Genomic DNA, 25,431 nt, shown 5'->3' on the forward strand with positions numbered 1-25,431 from the left:
CAATAGCCAAATATTGATATTGGCTGGTTTGATTTTCAAATACTAGAAGTAGGAACTTAGAATTCAGAGTCTTGACTAAATTTCCGTGGAAGCTGGAATACAATTGGACTAGTGATGACTGGTGAGTTTGACATCGGCAAAAATTGTAAGTCCACGACCCTCCCAAAGTCTCGTCCCATTCTGAGTGCCGCGAAGGCCACCCCCGCCGCCCCCACCAAGGCTATAGCCCACCTGTCTCGGGGTCTCCAGGGACGTTTTGGCCCCCGCACTTGCGGGCACTATTTTTGGGCGGGGCTCTACACGTTTTGCCCCCCGAGCGTCCCGAGGACCCTCACAAAGTCTTGCCCCATTCCGAGTGCCGCGGACGCCACGCCCCTGCACCCGTCTTGAGGCCCTTGGGGCGTTTTGACCCCCGACCTGCGGGCACTATTTTTGGGCGGGCCTCTGCACGCGCCTCCCCCCGGGCGCCGCGAGGGGCCTCGCAAAGTTTTGCCCCATTCCGAGTCCCGCGGGGGAGGCGCCTGTAATTGTAAGACGAGTTTTGCCACAAAAATCTCAAGAAAGTTGACAATTTATATTTACCCTATTCCTCCGCTGGTCGGTTGCAGCACATTTCACAGACTTATTCACATAAAATTATTTCTTAACAAGAATATTATTTCTTACAGGGTCGGAAAAAAATTGTTTTGACTGAACAGAAAAGTAAAAACAATAATTACTGGATCACAAAATCCGATATAAAGATGAGCTTTCCCTTTAATTTCTCTCAATTTTCAAATAACTAACAACCTTCTGAACAATTCCTGGAAAATAGAATGAAATTCAGACTTCTCACATAACATGGCATCCCGGTTTCCACGAAGCAGCATTAAGCCTTATGTTTCTACCCAAATTTGCAACTAACCAGACACAAGTTATAAAAAAAGATTCTAGAACCATGTCAAATCAGCTGATTACTTTTGAGACTACACCTGCACCAACTGTTCTGCCTCCTTCTCTCAAGGCAAATCTTTGTCCTGTTTGTCAATAAAAGACAATATTATAATAAGAGTAATTGTATACAAAATTTGAACTACTTAGAAAGTTTCAGCTCAATTGCATAAAGACATTATTAATACTTGCACTAGATGGCTGCTGTCAAATAAGGTGCTTGTGGATTTTGCAGTGTGTATGATGCATGGATGCATATAGGTAATCGCATATACCTTGTACTAAAATATAAATCTCATTATAAAAATATAAAGATGACGAACAAATGATTTCACTTAATAAATGCATGAAAATTGGCAAAACAGTGAGCAACTGCGAAGTGCATTTTTCTTTCAAGGAAGATGATGTTAATTGGAATATACCTTGTTGAAGAGGCAAGGGTGATATCAGCTCAAAAGCTGCATTCACATTATCACCAGGCATAACCATCTTAACGTCTCCAAGCAATTCTACTTTTCCAGTGACATCTGCAGTCCTCAAATAAATCTGTGGTCTATAGTTTGAGAAAAAGGCAGTATGGCGTCCACCTTCATCCTTTGTGAGGACATAAATCTCAGCCTCAAATTTCTTGTATGTCTTTACAGATCCTGGCTTGGCAATCACCTAATCAGTATGAAGTAAAGAATGGTAAGAACATCCTCGTGAAGTTCTTACAAACTAAATAAAGTTGAGGGTTTCTGACAACCATCACAAATTTAAAATTCTTTAAAAAGGCAATGAATCACAAATATATTACACAGAATATATTGAAAGAACAATTATGCATTTCTATTCTTATTTATAATAAAATCAACAAAACTTCCACAGGCTAATTAATCAATGACAAAAGATTGAAATGCAGAGAAAATGTGGTGAATGTTCATTCCAAAGTCTAGATACAGATTGAATTCGTTTCATAAGTCTCAAGATATTACACTAGAAACCCACAGGAATAAGATCTGCATGAAGCTTAAATAATGCCACTTACTTGTCCTCGTTGCACATCTTCTCGTTTCAAACCACGTAAAAGAAGACCAACATTGTCACCAGCCTGGGAAAATATACAAACTGGTCTATATCTGAATACAAGCACAAAATTAATGGATAGCCTAAAGAGAACCAAGAACCAGTTACTTACTTCCCCTCGATCCAAGATCTTCTTGAACATCTCAACACCGGTTACGGTGGTTTTCAAAGAAGGACCCTACGGAGTAAAGCTCGATGTTAGGGTCAATTATTGTTCATAACAGTCATCTGCTCAAAAATATATCAAGGAACTTGCACGAAAATAACATACATTAAACACACAACTTTTAACTAAGAGCCTCACAGCTCCACTCACAAATGGCTTACTTGAAATTGCAGAGAACATTATCAATTTAAAGATTATTCACAAGAAGGAAGTCCATAACAGCTCTAAGAAAATGATGATTTTGCACATCTACCTGTGTTAACCCCAAAACCTCAACTTCTTCACCAACTTTGATGGTCCCTTGTTCAACACGACCAGTTGCAACAGTTCCACGTCCCTTCAAAACACAAACTCTATCAATGACAAGCGACCACTCGTCTGACAGCAACAGCATTTTTACAGCCGAACGAATTTTACAGAAAGATGAGTAACAGAACAGAAAAACCATGTCCTGAGTTCCGAATATTCATAAACTGAGGAAAAGAAACTAGGAAAATAGGAATGCTCCAGAATAATGGAGCAACAGTCGGTATAAAAAGAATTCAAAACTAAGAATGAAGGAATTATGAAAAAAGTATGCAGCGATGCAGTTCTAAAATGAATACTTAACAAAATAAATGCAAACAGCATTTCCCCTTTACCTGAATTGAAAAAACGTCTTCAATTGGCATGAGAAAAGGCTTGTCAAGTTGACGTTCTGGATCAGGAATGTACTCATCTACAGCGTCCATCAATTTTAAAATAGCCTTTTTGCCTATTTCTTCATTTTTACCCTGTAAAGCTGATGTAGCAGAGCCTCTAATAATGGGTATTTCGTCACCAGGGAACTTGTAGAAGCTAAGAAGTTCTGCAGAACATAAGCTCATGTAACACTTTTTGAGGTTACACCTATAATTTAGCAAACAATAGCAGTCCAAGATCACAATAACCTCAAATGGCCAACTTACCTCGGAGCTCCATTTCCACAAGCTCCAACAACTCTTCATCTTCAACAAGATCAACTTTGTTTAGGAAGCACACAAGTGAGGGCACACCAACCTGTACAGTGCACCCAGAAAGTTCAAAGAACATATTTCCAATCCAAAAATGCTGGTCAGAACTTGCAAATCAAATATGCTTCACAAACAATTGATAAAGATGCCCACCTGACGTGCAAGAAGAATATGCTCCTTTGTCTGCGGCATTGGCCCGTCAGGAGCAGAGACAACCAAAATACCACCGTCCATTTGGGCAGCTCCAGTAATCATGTTCTACAAATCAATCACAAGAAACAGTTTGTTACATGATTATTTCATGTGGTTAACTAAAAAACTCGGAAACCTGTTGACATCTCTGGAATGAATATGAGTTTAGAAAATTAGATGGGACAAAACTTCAAGAAAAAAATGAAATATCTAAACCGTGCAAGACATGAATGCAGGTCCTTTAAAATGTTAGCATGCTAAATCTTTTGCTTCTGCTATGCTTCAAATGTAAAACTTTATCCATAAAATTAGGTTGCTGTTGAGGGAACATACTAACACCTCAGCAGCTTCGAATTCTCTTAACATCATTTTTGCCTTTTTAATTTTTCTTTCTTTCTTTTGTTTCTCTTTTTTTTTTCACTGAGAATACATCAATTTCCCAGAGGATCGCTCTAACAACTAAATTTACCCGGCAGCATTGAATATTTACTTCTTACTTTAACATAATCAGCATGTCCAGGACAGTCAACATGTGCATAGTGACGCTTAGCAGTCTCATACTCTACATGGGCCTGCAAAAAAAAATAAAAAATCAAACACCATTGATTTATTATTTGTTGTTTTTTTTTGGGGGGTGGGGGGGTTGAAGAAGTTGCACATATCCTTCCAGTGGCAAAATCAAATGCAACAATTATTAAATAAAGGAAGAGAAATATTATCCCAACCGTTGCAATAGTAATTCCTCTCTTCTTCTCTTCAGGGGCCTTGTCAATTTCATCAAAGGCAATAGCTTTTGCTTTCCCTTCTTCTGCTAGCACCTGCAGATAAGACACCAAAAACCAGCTATAATAAAACAAAAACATTGATTTACGCCATGCATATTCCATTACCATGTATCGTATCATATCATATCATATCATATCATATCATATCATATCATATCACAAAACAATTGGAAAACAAAAGTCTAATCAAAGATAGACCAAACCTTGGTAATCGCAGCAGTAAGTGTAGTCTTCCCATGATCAACGTGTCCAATTGTTCCCACATTCACGTGAAGCTTTCTATATATATTTAAAACATAACGAAATCAAAAGCAACACCCAATTCACAACACAGAACCCAAAATTCCCACTTCCACTTCATATAACCACCAAAATTTCTCTTTCTTAAAAAAAAAAATTCACCTTTTGTCACCTTTACAAAAATATTACCCGGTGAATCGATCACTAAGAAAGAAAAAAATGTCTACTTTTGGAAAAAAAATATACAAATAAGAACACAAAAAACTGTTGAAATAAGAAGACATATAAAAATAAGTGATGTTGAGATCAGAAGGAGAACGCACGTGCGAGTGAAGGTGGCCATGGATCTCCACCAGGGGTTAACAGAGGGGCCGCAGCGAGTAGCAGAAGTTTCATTTGCGGAGAAAGCGTCGGAGATGGAGAGAGAGCCGCGGCAGCAAGAGTAGATTTGGGATGAAAACGGCACAATTCTCTTGGAGTTAGGGTTTCTAAGAACCACCGAAGCCATTGATTCCGAGTGAGCGAGTGAGAGAAAGTATGTTCAAAACGAGCTGTATGTAAAACCTCGCTCAGTGATAGGGGCGGATATCTGTACTGTGTTAATTGGGGTTTTAGTGTTCTTCGAGGGTTTTAGAGAGGGGATGGGAGTTCTTGTCGCCGCTACTCTCTTAAGCCCATTTGGCCCAACCCAACTTCATCATCAAGTCCATTCATATCGTTTGTTTTTTTTTTTTTTATCCCCTTAAAATTTCTTTGCATGTAATAAGAATTTCTTTCAGAATGAAATAAGGTGTGGATTATCTAGCCTAGAAGATTGACCAAGCGATTTTCACCTTTCAAATAATTTTAGAGAGGTAAAAAATTAACTTGAACTTTGTTCAATCTTACTTCCTTTAATTTTTTAAAAAATAATAATTAATATGTTGTGCAGAAAAATGATGAAGAAACTAGAATTTTCAATAGGGATAGTAATTTGGGTCAGCATTCGTTTTTTCAATTTGATTTGATGCAAATTAAGTGGGTTTGGGTTTGAAAATTTTGATTTTTTAATAAATGAGTGAATTCAATTTGATTCACTGATTAAATTGAATCTGAGTATGAGGATATTGATTTGTTTATTCGTTTATAATTCGTTTAATAAATAGGTCATAAGCGAATACGATCCATTCTTATAAAATTCATCTATTATTTTTTAATTAAATTATTTATTTATCCATAAATATGGATGAAAAAAATTTAAAGTTTGAAGGCTAACATAGTAATTATAAAGGGGGATTGCCACTTTCCCCCCTATAGTAATTAACATATAGCATTTACCCCCTTGCTGTTTTTATAATGGTAAAAAATCCCACTGACAGTGTAAGTTTACAATATTATCCTTATTTTTAACTACTCTTTTATTTACATTTATTATAAATTACATGAATAGAAACTAAATAAAAAAATTAAGTACTAAAAATAAGAAATGTATGTTTTGATATGAGCAAAAAAAATTAATAATAAAATTTTTTTCTTGTAATTATTTATTTTGTGAACATTTTCTTATAATAAACATTTTGTAACATTTTAAAATTAAGTGTCAAAAGTATAGGCAAAATATTTTATTATTTATCTTATAATAAATTTTTATTTGCCATTCAAATTTTCTTATAATAATTGTTTTTATCATTTTATAATAACTTTCTTACAAGAAAATTTTCATAAAATAAATAAGTACAAGAAAAAATTATTATTAATTTTTTTCTCATATCAAAACATATATTTCTTGTTTTTAATGCTTAATTTTTTATTTGGTTTCTATTAATGTGATTTATTTAATTTATAACAAATATAAATAAAAGAGTAGTTGAAAATAAGAGTAATATTGTACACTTATGCTATCAAGGGGATTTTTGGCCATTATAAAAATAGTGGGGGGGAAAATGGTATATGTTGATTACTGTAGGGGGAAAATTGACAATCTCCATAATTATAAATGATAATGAATTTGCATTTTATAAATTGTTAAATTTATGGTTTTTTTTTTAAATTTTGTTTGCTTAATTTTTTTATTAATTATATTTTTGTAAAGGAATTCATATTCAATCCAATTCATTATGGATTCGTTATATGATAAACGAATAGTAAATGAATTCAGATTTGATTCGTTTCGTTTCGTTTATTAATTCTAATAAATAAATTAAACAAATCAAATCGAGTATTCATTTAATAAATAAATCGAATCTAAATCAACCCAATTCATTTACGATTTGATTCAAATATAATTCGTTTATTCGTTTTGCACCCCTAATTTTCAGAATGACAAATGCAAGTCATTTATATTTATTTCATCTCTATTAATAGTGACATGCAAAATGTTAAAAGTAATTTCTTGCCCCTGGCAGTACATTATTTGTAAATAGAATCGAAACCAAATTAGAATCAAATTCCAAAAGTCAAAGACAACATTTTGCCCATATCCCAACATACTTCTAGTTATAGAGATCTATGCCTTTTGTTTTAAACTTTTAATATTAATTGTTTAATCGGGGCTTCAGCTGATGTTTTGTCTATGCTTGTAAGCATATTCATTTGTATTAGTTGTACACTTGTTAGCTTTGAAATACAGGACGGATTCAAAAAATGCCACAATATTCTATTTTTAACTTGCAAGGCACCCCCATCTCTTACCAAACTTTAAATTTTGCTGCCTTCTAGCCACTTAAAAGTAGTTCATTATGGTTTGTTTTGCCCAGGGTTCTTTTGTTTCTTGCTGGCTCACTCACTTTCCATGGCTCTTAAAAACTATATGTCCCAACTAATAGTCGTAATTTGTTCATGCTTGTTGGCTACGGCTAGCTCTTTGAATTTCAGCTTTCCAGCTGTTTTCAACTTTGGCGATTCAAATTCAGACACAGGCGGCCTCGCTGCAGGAGTTGCATTTCCGGTTGGACCCCCTAACGGGCAAACATACTTCCATGAACCATCTGGCCGATTCTGTGATGGCCGTGTGGTCATTGATTTTCTAAGTAATATATCTATCTATACTCGTTAATAGCACTTTTTTCGCAATCACCTTTTCAGTTATCTGACATGCATCCTGCACATCTGCGGGGCCTGAATGTACACCAAATTGCATGATGTATTCGTTTTTGGTTACAAGCTGCAGTGGATGCGATGGACCATCCGTTTCTCAATCCGTACTTGGATTCTGTTGGTGCACCCAGCTTTCAAACAGGTTGTAATTTTGCAACCGGTGGGGCTACCATTCTTCCAGCGAATGCAGGTGCAAGAAACCCTTTTTCCTTCAACATTCAGGTAGCTCAGTTCGCAAGATTCAAGGCCCGAGTTCTTCAGTTACTGGCAGAAGGTATCACAGTATCACCAATTGTTTCTGGCAAAGTATATACATTGTTGTTATGAAAATCAAGTTAGTGACTAGAAATATGGGATCCGTTTCAGATAAGAAACTAGAAAAATACCTTCCTTCAGAAGACTATTTCAAGCAGGGCCTTTACATGTTGGATGTGGGTCAGAATGATCTTGATGGTGCATTCAATTCCAAAACAGAGGATCAAGTAATGGCTTTTATTCCAACAATATTGTCACAATTTGAGGCCGGAATTCAGGTTGGTTGGTTTATCTAATTAGCTTATACCTAATTAATTAGATACTTACAGCTTTCTCCTTCCCTTTTCAGAGATTATACAATGAGGGTGCGAGAAATTTCTGGATTCATAACACAGGTCCCCTTGGATGCATAGCTAGAATCATTGCAACATTTGGAACAGATTCATCAAAGCTGGACCAGGTTGGATGTGTTAGATCACACAATAGTGCTGCGAATAATTTCAACCTACGACTCCATGATCTCTGTACAAACTTTCAGGATCAATTTCCTGATGTTAATGTTACCTATGTTGACATTTTCTCGGTAAAGTTAGACCTCATTGCAAATTATTCTCAATATGGTAAGTTGTCACTTTGTCCATTGAATAATTTTATTTTATTTTATTTTATGCGTCTGAAATAGAGTAAAGCATACTAATTGGATCCTTGTAATTTCAACAATGGCTTTCAGGATTCAAGGAGCCTTTGGCTGCTTGCTGCGGGTATGGCGGGCCACCATTGAATTTCGACAATCGGGTTGCTTGTGGGGAAACTAAGAATCTGAGCGGAAGCACAGTGAGTGCAACTCCATGCAACAACACTGCTGAATATGTAAATTGGGATGGAAACCATTACACAGAAGCCTTATTTGGAATTGAGGGTGAATATGCTACAACATTAAAGTATTTAGGGTGCATTTGAAATTGAGATTGGACAGCTATAATTTAAGCTACAATATTAAAATATTTGTTAAACACTAACTGCTTTATCTTATAAGATATGTTGATATAATTTTTTACTTGTATAATGAAAAATCTATTTTATTTTTAATAATTTTGTCAAAGTTATTATTTAAAATTTATATTTACTACATATTATTAACTTTTATTTGATAGTTATACCTTTTTTTTTTTTCTACAGTAGTTGTACTTTAAAAACTACAGCAACTCAATCCCAAAACGGGACCTTAGTAAACACCATCTTCTATACATTAAAAGTTAAATTAATTTAATTTTATACTTATATAAAGAAAAATCTATTATATTTTTACTACAAAGTATTAACTATTATTTTATAATTACAATTTTTTTTACAATAACCGTAATTTAAAAACTATAATACCTTAATACCGAATACAACCTAAAATAAGTTGTAAAAGTAATAGTTCTTTGAAGCCAGTAACAATCAAATCCAAGCAATTAAATTGCATATAAAGAAAGCCAAATGTTACCATTTATGGAAGAAAGCCAAGTCTCATTCTACTTTATATACGTTTTCATAAGCATTTGTGGAAGAACTATTCCTTTACATTTATGATCCGACTCTTTCTCATACACAAATTCAATTAGCCTAACATCATTATGTTATTTTTCTTTTATTTTAATTTTTATAATTTTTTTTCAAACCGATATTTTCATTTGCCATGTCAATTTGTACATCCTAACCAACCAAATTACATTTACTGAAATTGGGTTACAATGTTTCTCGTCAAATTAGAGACTTGCGACACAAGTAAAACAGGAAGAAAGTTAATAAACTCAAAGTTAAAAAAAAAAAAGAGTGAGAGAGAAATTAATTTTATTTTTATTTCCATTAGCCGATAATTATGTCGTGAACGGCAGCGTCATCATCAACCTGGACAGACAGAGGCGATTGAAAAGAGGCGGTGCGCATAAAAAGCTAAATCCTCACGCGCTCCGCGCATCTCGAAGAAACACGTCCGGCTATTTTGTGCTTTGCTTTCTCTCTCATCTCCCTGGTTTTTTCCTGTCTCTCACTTCTCGCATCAAATTGTCCCTCAAATCTTAATAAACTAACAAGCGTCAACTTATTTAATTGATCCTTAATTTCCAAAATCTGCTTTCATTTTTCATTTTTTTTAAATGGCACTGTCGTTTTACATTAAGCGGCGTGTCGTTTCGTTCTGTTTATGCAAATGAGAATTGTTTACGATAGATAGTACGTGATTGGAGAAATTAGGTTTCGATAGGGGTAAGTTAAAGATGATTCCGTGGGGCGGCATCAGTTGCTGCTTGAGTGGAGCTGCGCTTTATCTGCTCGGCCGGAGCAGTGGCAGGTCACAACTCCCTAATTTCTCTTTGGTATTAAAAAATTAGATATACAGACGCATGAATTTCATGTAATTTTATTTGTTTATTAAATTTTGTGTAATTTGGTTTGTTGCAGAGATGCAGAGCTTCTTAAGACAGTCACGCGTGTCAATCAACTCAAGGAGTTGGGTATGTGAAGGTTCAATTGTTATTTTGGTTTTGATGAGCTTAAATGAAGTTTTATTTGTTTGAAAATAATTTTGTGGTGCAAATGCTGGCCTGCCTGCTTGCAGATTGTTAGTTTTTTGTTTGGTTTGGATGTAGGCACAAAAGATGTTCTGTAGACATATTTACAACATAATTAGGCAATATGGATGTATTTGTATTTGTATTTGTATTTGTATTTCTCTATGAGTAATGTTAATGGGTTAAGACTTGATGCTACGACTGAATTTTGTAAAAGGAACATATAAGTCTGGTTGCATACTCGTTCTTTCTATTTCCACCTGTGAATACTGATTTGTTGATAGTGTGCGATCAAATTCTGATAACTTCAGATGCAGTTGTTGCCTTGTTGGAATAGTTATCCACCTTGAAACATTTAAAACTTTTACCCTTATTGGCACCTGGGTTGATTGTTATGTTGAAAAATGAGCTAGGGGACATTTGGGCGAACATCCATTGAAGTTCATATTGCAGGTGTAGTGCAGACAACATAGGTTACATGTGGAACGTATGTTGGTTGCCGATTTAGTTTGTTGCTGGTGGCATTATTGATGCTACAATATCTTTCTCAAAGAATAAGTTCTTCTCTTCTTTCACCTTTCAGCACACTTGCTTGATAGTGGAAGTAAAGTTTTGCCATTCATTGTTACGGTCTGTGGAAGAGTTGGCTCTGAAACACCAATTAGCTGTGAATATAGTGGGTTGAGAGGCGTGATTGTTGAGGAAACGGTGAAATTTAATTTCCTTTTTTCAATGACGAGCATAAATTACATTATTTATTAACGTTCCTTTTTGTATGACTACGTAAACATTCTTGTCCTTCGGTTCTTCAGGCTGAACAACACTTTCTGAAACACAATGATGCCGGGTCTTGGATCCAAGATTCTGCATTAATGTTGTCAATGAGCAAGGAGGTTCCTTGGTACCTAGTGAGACTCCCTCTCTATGCCTCTATCCAATCTGCATGTTTAGTCAATAAGTCCACTGTAATTATTGCTTTTGATGGTTCGTTGAAACTGCTTATTTGAAAGCCAGAAGTGAAGGCTTTATAATTAGTGTTGTATCATATATAAACTCCAATGCTGGATTCAAGGGGATTCATTGATGAATTCTTTTGCACTTATCAGGATGATGGGACTGGCCGTGCATTTGTAGTGGGAGCCCGTGGTGCCACAGGTTTTGTATTGACTGTTGGAAGTGAAGTTTTTGAAGAGTCAGGACGATCACTTGTACGTGGAACATTAGACTACCTCCAAGGCCTCAAGGTTTTTGTTCTTCAATTTTTTCATTATACAAGAACACCCACATTTGTGTTGCTTGGCTTATTTGATGGGAGTTTATAATTTTAGATGCTTGGAGTCAAGCGTATTGAACGGCTACTACCAACCGGCACTTCGTTGACTGTAGTTGGAGAGGTATGGCTTGGTTTAGTGAATGAAATAATATGACATCTTGTCTTTTTGTATACAATGCGATTGAACATTACCAGATTTGACTTTGGAGATAGATATATTGCTAAAATAACAAGGTATATTAGATGATGATGTATTGAAAGTAATCACCTTGAGTAATACACATGACAGAGAAAAAAATAAATAAATAAAAGGAAAGAGAATATTGCTTGGAATCCAGAATATGGGTCTCTGCAAGTCAATTCTGATTGATGAAGAATGAATATTGTATGAACAGGAATATTCCATTCCTATTCTTTCCTATTCTTTATAGCAGCACAATTGACCTTGCTGTTAGTGTGTGGGTAGAAAACCATTACACTTGCTCTGGATGATGAGTCTTGTATTGTCATAATGCAACATTTTGTTGTTGTTTAATATGTATTTTGCTGCCAATTTCTGTTTGACTTAATGTGAGCTGTTTTTCCTTTGTTCATCATTATGTGTTTGCCAATGATTATGCTAAGTTATTTACTTGTGTCTGCTTTTGTTATTTTGTTTTGCAATCAGGCTGTGAAAGACGATATTGGAACAGTTAGGATTCAGCGACCACACAAAGGGCCTTTTTATGTATCTCCCAAAACAATTGATGAGCTCATTGAAAACCTTGGGAAATGGGCAAGGTTGTATATAACACAAGCATACAAGGATTCCTGCTTTTTTACATGAATTCACAAGGTTGAATCCATTAGAATAATAGAGAGAAAGAAACTAATGAGATGTATCTACCAGGTGGTACAAGTATGCCTCTTTTGGTTTAACAATCTTCGGCACTTTCCTGATTGCTAAGCGTGCTATTCATTATATCTTGCAAAGAAAGCGCCGTTGGGAATTACATAGAAGGTATGCCTAATTCATTATTCATATGAGGGGAAAAGAAGAAGGGGGGGGTGGGGGGGAAGGGACAAGGGAATACAAAAATTTGACGTACATGCATAACGAGATTCTGTATGTTGACATAGCCGCCAGTGATAAACCTGTGTCACTGAACATAGGTATTTGCATGCAAGTTGAAAGCGAAATCATGGTTGGCCAGTCCTATTGCCAAAAATTTATGATGATATTATTTTGTGAGTAACATGGATAGTTCTTATTTTTTCATGATAAACTGAATTGTAAAGCTCTGTCTGTGTAGGGTTCTTGCTGCAGCAGCAGTCAAGAGATCAGAGCAAGATAATGAAGGTAAATTATCTGGTTGTTTACATAGTTGTTGTTATAAAAGAGCAAATAAAATAGATATGATCTAGTCTCAGAATATTGCATTTATTTTGTAGGCACAAATGGTCAAGCTGAGAATGGATCAGATGGTACTCAAAGGGACCGTGTGATGCCAGATCTATGTGTGATATGCCTTGAGCAAGAGTACAATGCTGTTTTTGTCCCGTAAGCACGCTAGCTCTCTATTATTTGAATTATACAGACTGTCAAATAACTGTGAGAAAAAGACTATAAATCGACAGTCTGTACAAATTGCTTTTTGAGTTTTGACTTATGCAGCTTTGAAATTAAACAAATTGCCTACTGCTTATGTTCTGTAGGTGTGGTCATATGTGCTGTTGCATTATATGCTCTTCGCACTTGACAAACTGTCCTCTTTGTCGGAGACGGATTGATCAGGTGGTGAGGACTTTCCGGCATTGAGGATTTGCATGCTTCTGATATATTTGTAGCAACTGTACTGCTGAGAAATGCGTGGATGATCAGGATCTTGATTTTTGAGCCATTTAAGATTCTGAGGGTGTAAAATATTCCTCGTGATTGCAGTAACTTAACAAAGTAACACGTGTAAATTCCTCACTTCTCAGCGCCCTATGTAAATGTTTAGAAATATTTTCCTTTCCCAGCAGAAGAATGACTGTCTGCATCGTTGCAGTTAGATTTATTTTTAAGTAAATTTGTACTTGAGATCCTTTTTCGTTTGTTCATCATGTTTATTTATGTATGTATCCTCTTCTACAATATTTATGTGTTGAATTTATTAGTATGTATTAGATCATCTATTCCGCTTGCCATTCATCTGAAGTTAAGTTTTAGTTTCGAAAAATTAATAATTATGGCAGTGGCTATGGCCTAGTCCTACGGGCTGGCGGTGCCCCAGGCTTGTGCGAACGATGACACAAGCCATTTATAAACTAACAGTAATAAGGGAATTTTTTTTTTTTTGGTATAAATGAATTAATTAAGAGAAATTATCATTGTATCGATTTTATTTTATCTTATGTTCATCCAATCATTACAAAATTTTAACATATATTTTGCATCACTTTTTTTTTTCATATTTATATCAACTAGCCACTTTTGCATTAATGTTATTAAATAATTTTAATAAAATAATAATTTTACTCCTAAATAAATTAAAATACTATTTTATCTTATAAAAACTTTTAAAATTAAAAATTATAATCATAAAAATATTTCTAAATTTAATAAAAAATAAATCACAAATAGAGGTGCTCAACTGATTTTTACTAAATTTAGATTTGATATAAAATCGCATCCTCTTTCCTTTTTTTTTTCCTTTTCCCATCCACATTCACTTCTCCTCGATTTTGTTAATTAATTAATGAGAAATTATCATTGCACCATCTTTATTTTACTTTATATTCATTCAACCACTACAAAATTTTAACATATATTTTACACCATATTTTTTTTTCACATTTATATCAACTTGCTACTTTTACATTTGCCTCGTGTTTTCAGCACCCCTCTCTCTTTTTCTTTCCTTTAACCGAACATGTATTCATTCAGTTACTCGCTCTTCGCGTCTGAAGTATGGGTTGGGACGTGTCAAACTTGATCAATAGCTTTAGATTATTTTCGAATCTAGGCGCCCTAGGATTTTGGGGGGGCCATGTACGTTAATAGTAAATGTCTTATGTGTTAGCATACAATAATCACAATTCAATCCGCGGGAAAGAAACCACCCAATTGGGCAATGAAGAACCATCAACTAACACGAGAACCTGCGACACAATTACAAATTTGCTACAAGATCGTTTTTTTAAGCTCTCGTGTCTTTCAAAGTCGTGCATTTGCACATAATAGCGAATCCGATACCTTCTTGATCTTTATTTGAAGTCGTCATAGACACACGTTCATTAAGCTACTTGTTTTAATTGCACTGTCAATTCTCGCATCTAATTCTCCCTTGAGTGTTGATAAACTAACAAGCGTCAACTTATTTAATTGCTCGTTAATTTCCAAATCTGCTTTCATTTTTTTTTTTTTCCAAATTGCACTGTCGTTTTACATAAAGTGTCGTTTCGTTCTGATTCTGCACATGAGAATTGCTTACAATAGATAGTATGTGATTGGAGAAATTAGGTTTTGATAGGGGTAAGTTAAAGATGATTTCATGGGGCGGCATCAGCTGCTGCTTGAGTGGAGCTGCTCTTTATCTGCTCGGCCGGAGCAGTGGCAGGTCACAACTCCCTAATTTCTCTTCCTTTTTCTTTTTTGGCATTAAAAGATTAGGTATATAGAAACATGAATTTCATGTAATTTTATTTGTTTGTTAAATTTTGTGTGTTTTGGTTTGTTGCAGAGATGCGGAGCTTCTTAAGACAGTCACGCGTGTCAATCAACTCGAGGAGTTGGGTATGTGAAGGTCCAATTGTTATTTTGGTTTTGATGGGCTTAAATGCTCGCCTGCCTGCTTGCAGATTGTTAGTTTTTTGTTTGGTTTGGATGTTGACACAAAAGATGTTCTGTAGACATATTTACAACATAATTAGGCAATATGGATGTATTTGTATTTGTATTTCCCTATGCGTAATGTTAATGACTTAGACTTGATGCTATGACTGAATTTTGTGAAAGGAACATATAAGTCTGGTTGTATACTCGTTCTTTCTATTTCCACCTGTGAATACTGATTTGTTGATATTGCGTGATCGAATTCTGATAAAGTTGTTGGAATAGTTATCCACCTTGAAACATTTAAAACTTATACCCTGATTGGCAACTGGGTTGATTGTTATGTTGAAAAATGAGCTAGGGGACATTAGTGCAAATGTCTGTTGAAGTTCATATTGCAGGCGTAGTGCAGACAACTTAGGTTACATGTGGAACATATGTTGGTTGCCGATTTAGTTTGTTGCTGATGGCATTGTTGATGCTGCAATATCTTTCCCAAAGAATAAGGTTTTCTCTTCTTTCACCTTTCAGCACACTTATTGGATGGTGGAAGTAAAGTTTTGCCATCCATTGTTTCGGTCTCTGGAAGAGTTGGCTCTGAAACACCAATTAGCTGTGAATATAGTGGGTTGAGAGGCGTGATTGTTGAGGAAACGGTGGAACTTAATTTCTTTTTTTTCAATTACGAGCATAAATTGCATTATTTATCAACGTTCCTTTTTGTATGAATACATAAACATTCTTGTCCTTTGGTTCTTCAGACTGAACGACACTTTCTGAAACACAATGATGCCGGGTCTTGGATCCAAGATTCTGCATTAATGTTGTCAATGAGCAAGGAGGTTCCATGGTATCTAGTGAGACTCCCTCTCTATCTCTCTGTCTAACCTGCTTGTTTAGTCAGTAAATCCACTGTAAATATTGCTTTTGATGGTTCGATGAAACTGCTTATTTGAAAGCCAAAAGTGAAGGTTTATGATTACTATTGTATCATATATAAACTCCAATGCTGGATTCGAGGGGATTCATTGATGATTTCTTTTGCACTTATCAGGATGATGGGACTGGCTGTGTGTTTGTAGTGGGAGCCCGTGGTGCCACAGGTTTTGCATTGACTGTTGGAAGTGAAGTTTTTGAAGAGTCAGGAAGATCACTTGTACATGGAACATTAGACTACCTCCAAGGCCTCAAGGTTTTTGTTCTTCAACTTTTTCATTATACGAGAACACCCACATTGTTCTTGCTTGGCTTATTTGATGGGAGTTTATGATTTTAGATGCTTGGAGTCAAGCGTATTGGACGGCTACTCCCAACTGGTACTTCGTTGACTGTAGTTGGAGAGGTATGGCTTACTTTAGTGAATAAAATAATATGGCATCTTGTCTTTTTGTATACAATGCGATTGAACATTATCAGATTTAACTTTTGAGATAGATATACTGCTAAAATAACAAGGTCTACTAGATGAAGATGTATTGAAAGTAATTGCCTTTAGTAATACGCATGACAAAGGGAAAAAATAAATAAATAAAAGGGAAGATAACATTGCTTGGAATCCAGAATGTGGGTCTCTGCAAGTCAATTCTGATTGTCGAAGAATGAATTTTGCATGAATAGGAATACGAATTCTTTATAGCAGCACAATTGACCTTGTTGTTAGTTTGTGGGTGGAAAACCATTACACTTGCTCCAGCCAATGAGTTTTGTATTGTCATAGTGCAACATTTTGTCAATGTTTAATATGTAGTCCGCTTCCAATTTCTGTTGATTTAATGTGAGCCATTTTTCCTGTGTTCATCATATGTGTTTGCCAATGATTATGCTAAGTTATTTACTTGCATCTGCTTTTGTTATTTTAATTTGCAATCAGGCTGTGAAAGACGATATTGGAACAGTTAGGATTCAGCGACCACACAAAGGGCCTTTTTATGTATCTCCCAAAACAATTGATGAGCTCCTTGAAAACCTTGGGAAATGGGCGAGGTTGTTTATAACACAAGCACACAATGATTGCTCCTTTTTTCACACAAATTCACAAGTTTGAATCCATTAGAATAATAGAGAGAAAGAAACTAATGAGATGTATCTACCAGGTGGTACAAGTATGCCTCTTTTGGTTTAACAATCTTCGGCGCTTTCTTGATTGCTAAGCGTGTTATTCGTTGTATCTTGCAAAGAAAGCGACGTTGGGAATTACGTAGACGGTATGCTTAATTGATCATTACGCAGAACAGAATACAAACAGTCAACATACATGCATAACGAGATTCTGTATGTAGCCACCAGTGATAAACCTGTGTCATTGAACATAAGTATTTACATGCAAGTTGAAAGTGAAATCATGGTTGGCCAATTCTTTTGCCAAAAATTCATCATGATATTATTTCATCAGTAACACAGATAGTTCTTATTTTTTCATGATAAACTGAATTGTAAAGCTCTGTCCATGTAGGGTTCTTGCTGCAGCAGCAGTCCAGAGATCAGAGCAAGATAATGAAGGTAAATTGTCTGGTTAGTTACATAGTTGTTGTTATAAAAGAACAAATAAAATAGATATGATCTAGTCTCACAATGTTGCATTTATTTTTCAGGCACAAATGGGCAAGCTGAGAATGGATCAGATAGTACTCAAAGAGATCGTGTGATGCCAGATCTATGTGTGATATGCCTTGAGCAAGAGTACAATGCTGTTTTTTTCCCGTACGCACACTCGCTCTCTATTATTTGATTTGTACAGACTGTCGAATAACTGTGAGAAAAAGACTATAAATCGACAGTCTGTATAAATCGCATTTTGAGTTTCGACTTATGCAGCTTTGGAATTGAACAAATTGCCTGCTGCTTATGTTCTGTAGGTGTGGTCATCTGTGCTGTTGCCTTATATGCTCTTCGCGCTTGACAAACTGTCCTCTTTGTCGGAGACGGATCGATCAGGTGGTGAGGACTTTCCGGCATTGAGGATTTGCATGCTTCTGATATATTTGTAGCAACTGTACTGCTAAGAAATGTGCGGATGTTCAGGATCTTAATTTTTTAGCCATTTATGATTTTGAGGGTGTAAAATTCTCCTCATGATTGCAGTAACTTAACATGGTAACATGTTGTGTAAGAGCATCTCCAAAAGGCCGTATTCATTTTACTCTTTAAATATCTATTTACTTACTTATGTGGTAAAAAGAAGAGTAAAATAATATATTATTTTTCAAAAAACTCTTCAAATATAAATAAGTTAATATTATTTTATCAAATAAATATTTTTTCAAAGGAAAAATAAATAGTAATTAAAATATTTTTCTTTCTCTAATAAAAAGTAATAAAATATAAATTGAAGAGAGAAAAAGTAACTCTACAAAATTAAAGAGGGAGAATCATTTTTTATTTTAAAAATCTTAATTAGAGTATCTTTTAAAATTTTAAATGTTGATGTATCTCTTCAAATAAGTAATAAAATCTTTGAAGAGATTTTTGGAAATGTTCTAACTCCTCACTTCTCAACGGTCTATGTAAATGTTTAGAGCAGAGAAGAATGAATTTATACGTGGTTGCAGTTAAATTTATTTTTAAGTATATTGGTACTTGAGTTCCTTTTTCATTTGTTCATCATGTTTATTTATCTATGTATATTCTTCTACAATATCTATGCGTTGAATTTATTAGGGTAGATTGTCAATTTTCCCCCTATAGTAATTAACATATACCATTTTCCTCCTTACTGTTTTCATAATGGCCAAAAACCCCCTGACGGCATAAGTTTACAATATTACCCTTATTTTCAATTATTTTTTATTTTTATTTATTATAAATTAAATAAATTACATGAATAGAAACAAAATGAAAAATTAAACATGAAAAACAAGAAATATATGTTTTGATATGACCAAAAAAATTAATAATGAATTTTTTTTCTTGTACTTATTTATTTTGTAAAAATTTTCTTATAATAAATATATAAGAAAATTATTATAACATGATAAAAAAATTATTATAAGAAAACTTGAATGACAAATAAAAATTTATTATAAGATAAATAATAAAATATTTTGCCTATACTTTTTACATTTAATTTTAAAATATTACAAAATATTTATTATAAGAAAATGTTCAAAAAATAAATAATTACAAGAAAAAAAATTATTATTTTTTTGCTCATATCAAAACATACATTTCTTATTTTTAATACTTAATTTTTTTATTTAGTTTCTATTCATGTAATTTATTTAATTTATAATAAATATAAATAAAAGAGTAGTTAAAAATAAGGGTAATATTATAAACTTATGCTGTTATAAAGGTTTTTGGCCATTATAAAAATAACAAAAAAATAAATAATATATGTTAATTACAGTGGGAGGAAAAGTGACAATCTCCTAATTTATTAGTGTGTATTAGACCATCTATTCCGCCTGCCATTCATCGGAAATTAAGTTTCCATAAATTAATAATTATGGCAGTGGCTAAGGCCTAGTCCTACAGGCTAGGGGTGGTGCCCCAGGCTTATGTGAATGATGACACAAACCATTTATAAGCTAACAGCAATAAAGGAAATTTGTTTTTCTTGGTATAAATGAATGAATTAATTAACAAAAGCGAGGAGAAGCGAATGTGGATAGGAAAGGAAAAAAAATAAAGAAAGAAGATCACATGGTTAAATGTCACATTAAATAATAAATTTTTTCCCTCATGTTCTCACCACCCTCTCTCTTTTAGATTCCTTTAACCAAACACGTATTCAGTTTCACACTTTTCGCCTAAAATATGGGTTGAGACGTGTCAAACTTTTATCAATAGCTTTAGATTATTTTCGAATCCAGGCGCCTCAGGATTTAGGGGGGCATATACTTCAACAGTAAATGTTTCATATGTTAGCTTATAATAATAACAATTCAATCGGCGGGAAGGAAACTACCCAATTGGGCAATGAAACATTAACAAACACGAGAATCTGCGGCACACAATTACAAAATTTGCCACAAAACCCTTTTTTTTAAGCTCTCGTGTCTTTAAGTTCATCAAGAAGTCGTGTGTTTGCACATATTAGTGAATCTGATACCTTCTTAATCTTTATTTGTCATAGACATACGTATACTAAGCTACTTGTTTTGTGTCGTATTGAATTGTGTATAACAGCTAGACACTAGTAAAATATTGGTAATCAAGATTCCGGTTTCCAGACTTCGAAGATCAAAAAGGACAGAAGAAAAAGGCGAGGGAATATGATCCCAAACCATCACATCATTTTGAAAAAATGGGAAAGTTTATCGCTTTACCCATAAGAAACGAGTGTCATGGAATCTAAGGCCGAAGCTTCGGCAGATCATCAATGAGAAGAGAACCGTGCCATTTGATGTGCATTATAAATTTCACCTAACTCTTGAATTATATCTTCAGACTGGTGCAATTGTAAATCACTACTTGTTAAGCCTCATCACAATCAGCAAATCAGCTTCTACGTATTTTCAACTTATTCGGTGATATCAATGGAAAACAAACGCAGCAGCGGCCCAGTTGGTGCATGTGAGAAATTCTTCAAAGCAATTGCTGCTAATTCTCCTTTCAGGCCAAGCCGCCGCATCTCAAGTCATCATCGCCCCCAAGATTCCAAGCCTTCCAATCCTTCGGCCAAAACTCATCATCACCAGACTCAGAAACATCCCAAGCCAGTAGTAGCCCCAGCTGAAGTTGTTCCCATCAAGTTTGAATATTCAGCTCCTGATCCATATGCCAAGTCAGCAGCAACAACATCACAGTTACCGGTTGCGCCGAATAATGGCAAAGTGGCCAGTGGACCTGCACCAAACAAAAACATGCAACCTCCTGTATCACAATTTGTTCAAGCCAAAAATATTGCGTCCAAGCATAAGCCCGAGGCAGCTGCTGCTCAAGAAAAGAGGCACAAGGCCACCACTGGCCGCAGGATGGAAAGCAGTAACAACAAAACGAATGCGAATAGTATTATTGACGAAGATGAAGATGTATTTAGCAAATACATCAAACGTGCAGGGATAAAGATTAGAGCTCCGTCAAGTGTTGGAGGTGACGGAAAGATTAATGCACCGTCAGCAAGAGGGGGAGAAGGCACGGCGGGCAAAGATCATTTCTCGGATTATATCAACCGTGCTAAGCAGAAGATGATCAGGACTATGTCAAGCTTTGCTGGTGCAGGGACTGACTCCAACAAATGAAATCTTTTCAATGCCTCTGCATTATAAGCTCTGATGGGGTGCCGCCTCTTCTGTCACAATATTACCTGAAATTAAGGTTTCATGAATAATGGGGGTTTGTGTTGCTTTGATAATATTTGCCAATTATATTGCTATTAATTTCATCTTCTTGTGTTATGCTGTTTATTACTTCATTGTATTAATATCTTGTGAGGGTCTATCATCCCACTTGATTTCTGGGATTGATCATGTCAAATAAAATTATATTGTTTGTGCATCTTTTATTTTCTCATAATCAAAGTACATGAATATATATATATATATATAAATTTGGATGAACTGATGAATCATATTTAAATCCACCTATAGCTTAACTGATCGTAGTGGTTTTGAGGTTTCTCTTTCCGGCACATCGCTTTTATTCCTCATTTTGTCTAGGGTTTAATTAAATCAAGATTGGTTACCAATTAATTTAAAATCGAAATGCAGTTCCATTTGGGAATAAAACTTTGTGTGTGAGACAATATAAAAGCCATTCCGAAAAGAGTAATATCGGTCACCTATCTGATGTGTGTGTGTGTCATAAGAGTTTATTTTTATTTTTATTTTCTTTATTAATGTGGTAGTTTTTTTAATACGAATCAATAATTGAATTGACCCATCAAGTATTATATTATTTGAAATTTAATTTTTGTGACCGAGATATTGTTACTCTTAGAACAAAAATCTTATAAACCCCAAATGATATCATTTTGGTTCCGAAGAAACCTAAAATTGCAATTTGCTTTAACAATGTGATGGTCGAAATTTAACGCAAGAACATTTATACCCAAGAGAAATTCTTTTCTTTTTCTTTTTCTTTTTGACAAAACGTGAATACTTGAATAATGGAAACCATGGATGATATGGATGTGGAATTTTTTTTCACCATACTATTACTACCTTTATATGTTTATAATTTCTTTGTTTTCAATCTTACAAATTTCGAAGTGCAATACTCACCATTCACCAATGGAGTTAAGAAGTTGTGAGCGACACACACTGAAGCAACAAGCTTCTAAGAATGGACTTCTCGACCGGCCCAATATAAGTTCATTAGCAGTGGGCTAAGCCCATGATAATCTATCTCCACAGGCTCACGAACCAATTTTATTTATTTAATTTTATTTTGTATTTCCTGTTATTTCCAAAATTGGTTTGGTTGCTGCATCATATGTCTGCCTTGTTTTCCGCTTCCTGCTTTCGTTTCAACTTCTGTCTTGCTTGTATGTATTGTTTCTATCAATTTGCTCTTTTTTTATTTTTGGTTCCCCTTCTGTTTTCAAACAAGAATTTATTTTTTTTTAAGGATCTTTTATTTGTCTCTGCTGAAGTGTCATGAGTCAATTTTAGTATTAACCTAAAATTTGAAAGAATCGTGCTTGGTATATAGAAAGATGAAAGAAATTTATCTTCTCTCTTTACACCCACCCACTCTCTCTCTTTTATTTTCTTATTTATTTCTCTCATCTTTCTCTACACTTTGCATTTTTCAATTTGAAATATTCTGGATGCATTGACTAATGTGTTGTGTCTGTAAAATTTGATTAATATAAATAACATATAAATCTTTTTTAATCGAAGACAAGAACCATCATAAATAAAACATACTTGCACACACATATACAATGGTTACGCAAGTTTCCCCGTCATTCTTTTAGTCTCTATCCACCAACGACACCATCGGTTTGATAAACATTATTTTTGAGTTTCCGTTCGAAAAGCCGGTTGAAGAATAATCAAATTGTGTGAAGCCGATGTAGTAATGTAATTGCAAATTGGTAATGACCCTTGATTTGTGTATTTGGTTTGGTAGCTCCTTTGGGCATTATTATCAAAGAGTACGTACGTAGGCCTAGAGTTGAATTTGATCAACTAATGCCTTTAATAAAATTCAAGATGCTTAGCTAGCATAGCATCATATGGCACGCACGAACGATGGCACTCTTCCCTCCTCATAAAATAAAAATAAAACTGTTCAAATAAGATATGATATGAGAAGGTTTATTGGAATATTTAATTTGATATTATATTTATTTGTATTTAACAAAAATTTGGATCCAGCCAAAAGCCAAGATAATGGGCTTTTTTTTTTTTTTCACTTCGAGGGGGCTGCTGCACAATGTAAGACAAGGCTCGCTCAACCGTTGCTGGTGATGGAAGAAATTAAGAGATGTCTCTTTCAATAATTTGACAAGAAAAATGAATATCTATTTGTTTTCAATTGGAACTCATTCATCGAATTTGAGTGTACGCATCAAGCTGACATCACACGTATTTTTATTATTTTTATATAATTTTATATTTTTTTGGATGAATTAGCTAGAAGAAGCTAGAAGGCCCCGTGAATTCTTTTGGTTTCAAAATTTGATCCGGTTAATTACAATTAAGTGCATCCAAAAGATTATCATCAATTAATTAGCTTGAGCTTAGGAATTATAATTAATAATAGTAACATATATATAATGTAATACTTGGAATTATCTTTGGATTTGATATAACATATTTACACGCGCGCGCGCGATTTAATTAATGAGTTGAATCTTTAAAAATTAAATATAGATAATTCTTTTTTTTTCTTTTTAATATTTATATATCATCTCACCGGCCGTGAGATTATCAGTTTTTTGTTTGTTTGTTATGTTTTAAGCTTTATTAACATCGGCCAGGACTCAAGCCTTCTCAATTAATATGATAAAAAATTTGTCTATTATACTTGGCACGTTGTTGCCCTTGCTGTGCCTCTTCTGCAAACGATGTCGTATATTTTAATCAAAACAAAGAATGTTGATAAGACGCAGTTAAATATTAACAATCTTTTTACTTCAAAATTAGTGAGGCCAGTTACTTCATTCGCTACCTAATACGCTACACTGCAGGGAAGGGCAAAACAGTCCGAAGTTGATTCCAATCCAATCAATCTCAGGTTTTGTTTTGTTTTGTTTTAATTTCCTTTTCTTGGGGGGTCTAGAAACATTATACTAATTAACTAATTTAATTTAACTCTTTTAGTTCCAGTACTGAGCAGCCTGTAAATCTTGACCTGACCAACACCACATAAACATTAAAATTGTCCACGTCTGCTCCGCCTGAATCAGAAGCGTCACATGAGAAAGGCTTTATTCTTTTTCTTTAACTTCACCTGGCTGATTTTTTTTTTTTTTTTTTTTTTTTTGACCTTCTGGATTTGGTTCTTCATGAACTTCACGGGCTAGCTCCTTAGTCCTTTATTGGAAACTCATAAAAGGGTAGCCACCCCATAAATGATTTTATCCACTGATTATTTTACGGCATTTAAATAAGGGGAAAAAAAAAAGAAAAAGGAAAACTTAATGTGAAACAACTTGCTACTGAAAAAGAAAAGTTACAAAGACTCGCCTTTGCCTTTGAGGTCGAGTTTTGTTTTTGTTTTAATTTTATTTTTATTTTTTAATTCTGCCCATTACCATTACGCTTGAAACTCTTTATTTATTTATTATTATTATTTTTTTATTTTGGATTAAGTTTATAGGAAAAGACAGTCCAGTGATTATGTAAGCTAAAATTCATGTAATGGTTGATACCGGTGCTCACTTTTCTATCTACAAAGGTTAATATTAAGTTATATGTATGTAATTTATAATCCTCTCACATAAATAATAAATAGTGTAAGTTCACTCATTATTCATGTGAGAGGGTTATAAGTTGCATGCATGTAACTTAAGGGGATCCATCTACAAAACCTAATTCATACGCTATGTGTGTGGGTACTACCAATGCAACGTATTTCAAACTTTCAATCATAAAAACCAACAATTCATGAGTCAGGTGTCAGCAGTAAGTTTTTTACATCACCGGACACCGTCTCCAAATCCAACTGAAACTCCTCCTAATAAATGACCTCACAAGTCACTATTACAAATTGTCG

General features: G+C 34.4%; 4 protein-coding genes across 6 annotated transcripts; 3 read left to right on the forward strand and 1 right to left on the reverse strand.

Annotated features, from left to right (window-relative positions):
• Positions 1 to 731: 731 nt before the first annotated feature.
• LOC102629479 (elongation factor Tu, mitochondrial) lies at positions 732 to 5,001 on the reverse strand. Its single transcript, XM_006479713.4, has 12 exons — positions 4,694 to 5,001; positions 4,334 to 4,409; positions 4,071 to 4,163; positions 3,843 to 3,917; positions 3,307 to 3,411; positions 3,109 to 3,199; positions 2,803 to 3,008; positions 2,415 to 2,498; positions 2,108 to 2,173; positions 1,958 to 2,020; positions 1,353 to 1,593; positions 732 to 1,016 (listed from the first exon to the last, which is right to left on the reverse strand). Exons 1-12 carry the CDS (start codon positions 4,876 to 4,878, stop codon positions 946 to 948), a joined length of 1,356 nt encoding a protein of 451 aa, XP_006479776.1. The 5' UTR covers positions 4,879 to 5,001; the 3' UTR covers positions 732 to 945.
• Positions 5,002 to 7,082: 2,081 nt separating this feature from the next.
• Positions 7,083 to 8,718, forward strand: LOC102622578 (GDSL esterase/lipase At1g54790-like). Of its 2 annotated transcripts, none has more exons than XM_052438404.1 (5): positions 7,083 to 7,378; positions 7,513 to 7,719; positions 7,812 to 7,978; positions 8,050 to 8,320; positions 8,431 to 8,718. In XM_052438404.1, the coding sequence occupies exons 1-5, from the start codon at positions 7,141 to 7,143 to the stop codon at positions 8,658 to 8,660; spliced, it is 1,113 nt and encodes a 370-aa protein (XP_052294364.1). In that variant the 5' UTR covers positions 7,083 to 7,140; the 3' UTR covers positions 8,661 to 8,718. The 2 variants fall into 2 exon arrangements, with proteins under 2 accessions (XP_052294364.1, XP_024954556.1); XM_025098788.2 differs by having other exon boundaries at positions 7,084 to 7,378; positions 7,519 to 7,719.
• Positions 8,719 to 9,506: 788 nt separating this feature from the next.
• Positions 9,507 to 13,644, forward strand: LOC102629766 (E3 ubiquitin-protein ligase SP1). The gene is made up of 11 exons (XM_006479714.4): positions 9,507 to 10,035; positions 10,146 to 10,198; positions 10,839 to 10,963; positions 11,068 to 11,163; positions 11,362 to 11,499; positions 11,584 to 11,649; positions 12,196 to 12,308; positions 12,418 to 12,528; positions 12,821 to 12,867; positions 12,960 to 13,068; positions 13,224 to 13,644. Exons 1-11 carry the CDS (start codon positions 9,962 to 9,964, stop codon positions 13,324 to 13,326), a joined length of 1,035 nt encoding a protein of 344 aa, XP_006479777.1. The 5' UTR covers positions 9,507 to 9,961; the 3' UTR covers positions 13,327 to 13,644.
• Positions 13,645 to 14,441: 797 nt separating this feature from the next.
• Positions 14,442 to 18,466, forward strand: LOC102630052 (E3 ubiquitin-protein ligase SP1). 2 transcript variants are annotated; one of them, XM_015530776.3, is made up of 11 exons: positions 14,442 to 15,109; positions 15,233 to 15,285; positions 15,856 to 15,980; positions 16,086 to 16,181; positions 16,379 to 16,516; positions 16,601 to 16,666; positions 17,195 to 17,307; positions 17,418 to 17,528; positions 17,777 to 17,823; positions 17,916 to 18,024; positions 18,180 to 18,466. In XM_015530776.3, exons 1-11 carry the CDS (start codon positions 15,036 to 15,038, stop codon positions 18,280 to 18,282), a joined length of 1,035 nt encoding a protein of 344 aa, XP_015386262.1. In that variant the 5' UTR covers positions 14,442 to 15,035; the 3' UTR covers positions 18,283 to 18,466. The 2 variants fall into 2 exon arrangements, with proteins under 2 accessions (XP_015386262.1, XP_006479780.1); XM_006479717.4 differs by lacking the exon at positions 15,856 to 15,980 and having other exon boundaries at positions 14,443 to 15,109.
• Positions 18,467 to 25,431: the final 6,965 nt, after the last annotated feature.

The sequence above is a fragment of the Citrus sinensis genome, chromosome 3 (genome assembly GCF_022201045.2).
Source record: "Citrus sinensis cultivar Valencia sweet orange chromosome 3, DVS_A1.0, whole genome shotgun sequence".
NCBI lineage: Eukaryota > Viridiplantae > Streptophyta > Magnoliopsida > Sapindales > Rutaceae > Citrus > Citrus sinensis.

Excerpts from the sequence above, each read along its gene's own strand:
- LOC102629479 (XM_006479713.4), bottom strand. The coding sequence starts at position 4,878 with ATGGCTTCGGTGGTTCTTAGAAACCCTAACTCCAAGAGAATTGTGCCG. Across the intron at positions 2,499-2,802 it reads AAGACGTTTTTTCAATTCAG|GGACGTGGAACTGTTGCAAC; the intron begins GTAAAGGGGAAA and ends TGTGTTTTGAAG. Across the intron at positions 1,594-1,957 it reads AAGATGTGCAACGAGGACAA|GTGATTGCCAAGCCAGGATC; the intron begins GTAAGTGGCATT and ends CATACTGATTAG.
- LOC102622578 (XM_052438404.1), top strand. The coding sequence starts at position 7,141 with ATGGCTCTTAAAAACTATATGTCCCAACTAATAGTCGTAATTTGTTCA. Across the intron at positions 7,979-8,049 it reads AATTTGAGGCCGGAATTCAG|AGATTATACAATGAGGGTGC; the intron begins GTTGGTTGGTTT and ends TTCCCTTTTCAG. Across the intron at positions 8,321-8,430 it reads TGCAAATTATTCTCAATATG|GATTCAAGGAGCCTTTGGCT; the intron begins GTAAGTTGTCAC and ends AATGGCTTTCAG.
- LOC102629766 (XM_006479714.4), top strand. The coding sequence starts at position 9,962 with ATGATTCCGTGGGGCGGCATCAGTTGCTGCTTGAGTGGAGCTGCGCTT. Across the intron at positions 10,199-10,838 it reads CAATCAACTCAAGGAGTTGG|CACACTTGCTTGATAGTGGA; the intron begins GTATGTGAAGGT and ends TTCACCTTTCAG. Across the intron at positions 12,868-12,959 it reads ATCAGAGCAAGATAATGAAG|GCACAAATGGTCAAGCTGAG; the intron begins GTAAATTATCTG and ends TTTATTTTGTAG.
- LOC102630052 (XM_015530776.3), top strand. The coding sequence starts at position 15,036 with ATGATTTCATGGGGCGGCATCAGCTGCTGCTTGAGTGGAGCTGCTCTT. Across the intron at positions 15,110-15,232 it reads CTCGGCCGGAGCAGTGGCAG|AGATGCGGAGCTTCTTAAGA; the intron begins GTCACAACTCCC and ends GGTTTGTTGCAG. Across the intron at positions 18,025-18,179 it reads TACAATGCTGTTTTTTTCCC|GTGTGGTCATCTGTGCTGTT; the intron begins GTACGCACACTC and ends TATGTTCTGTAG.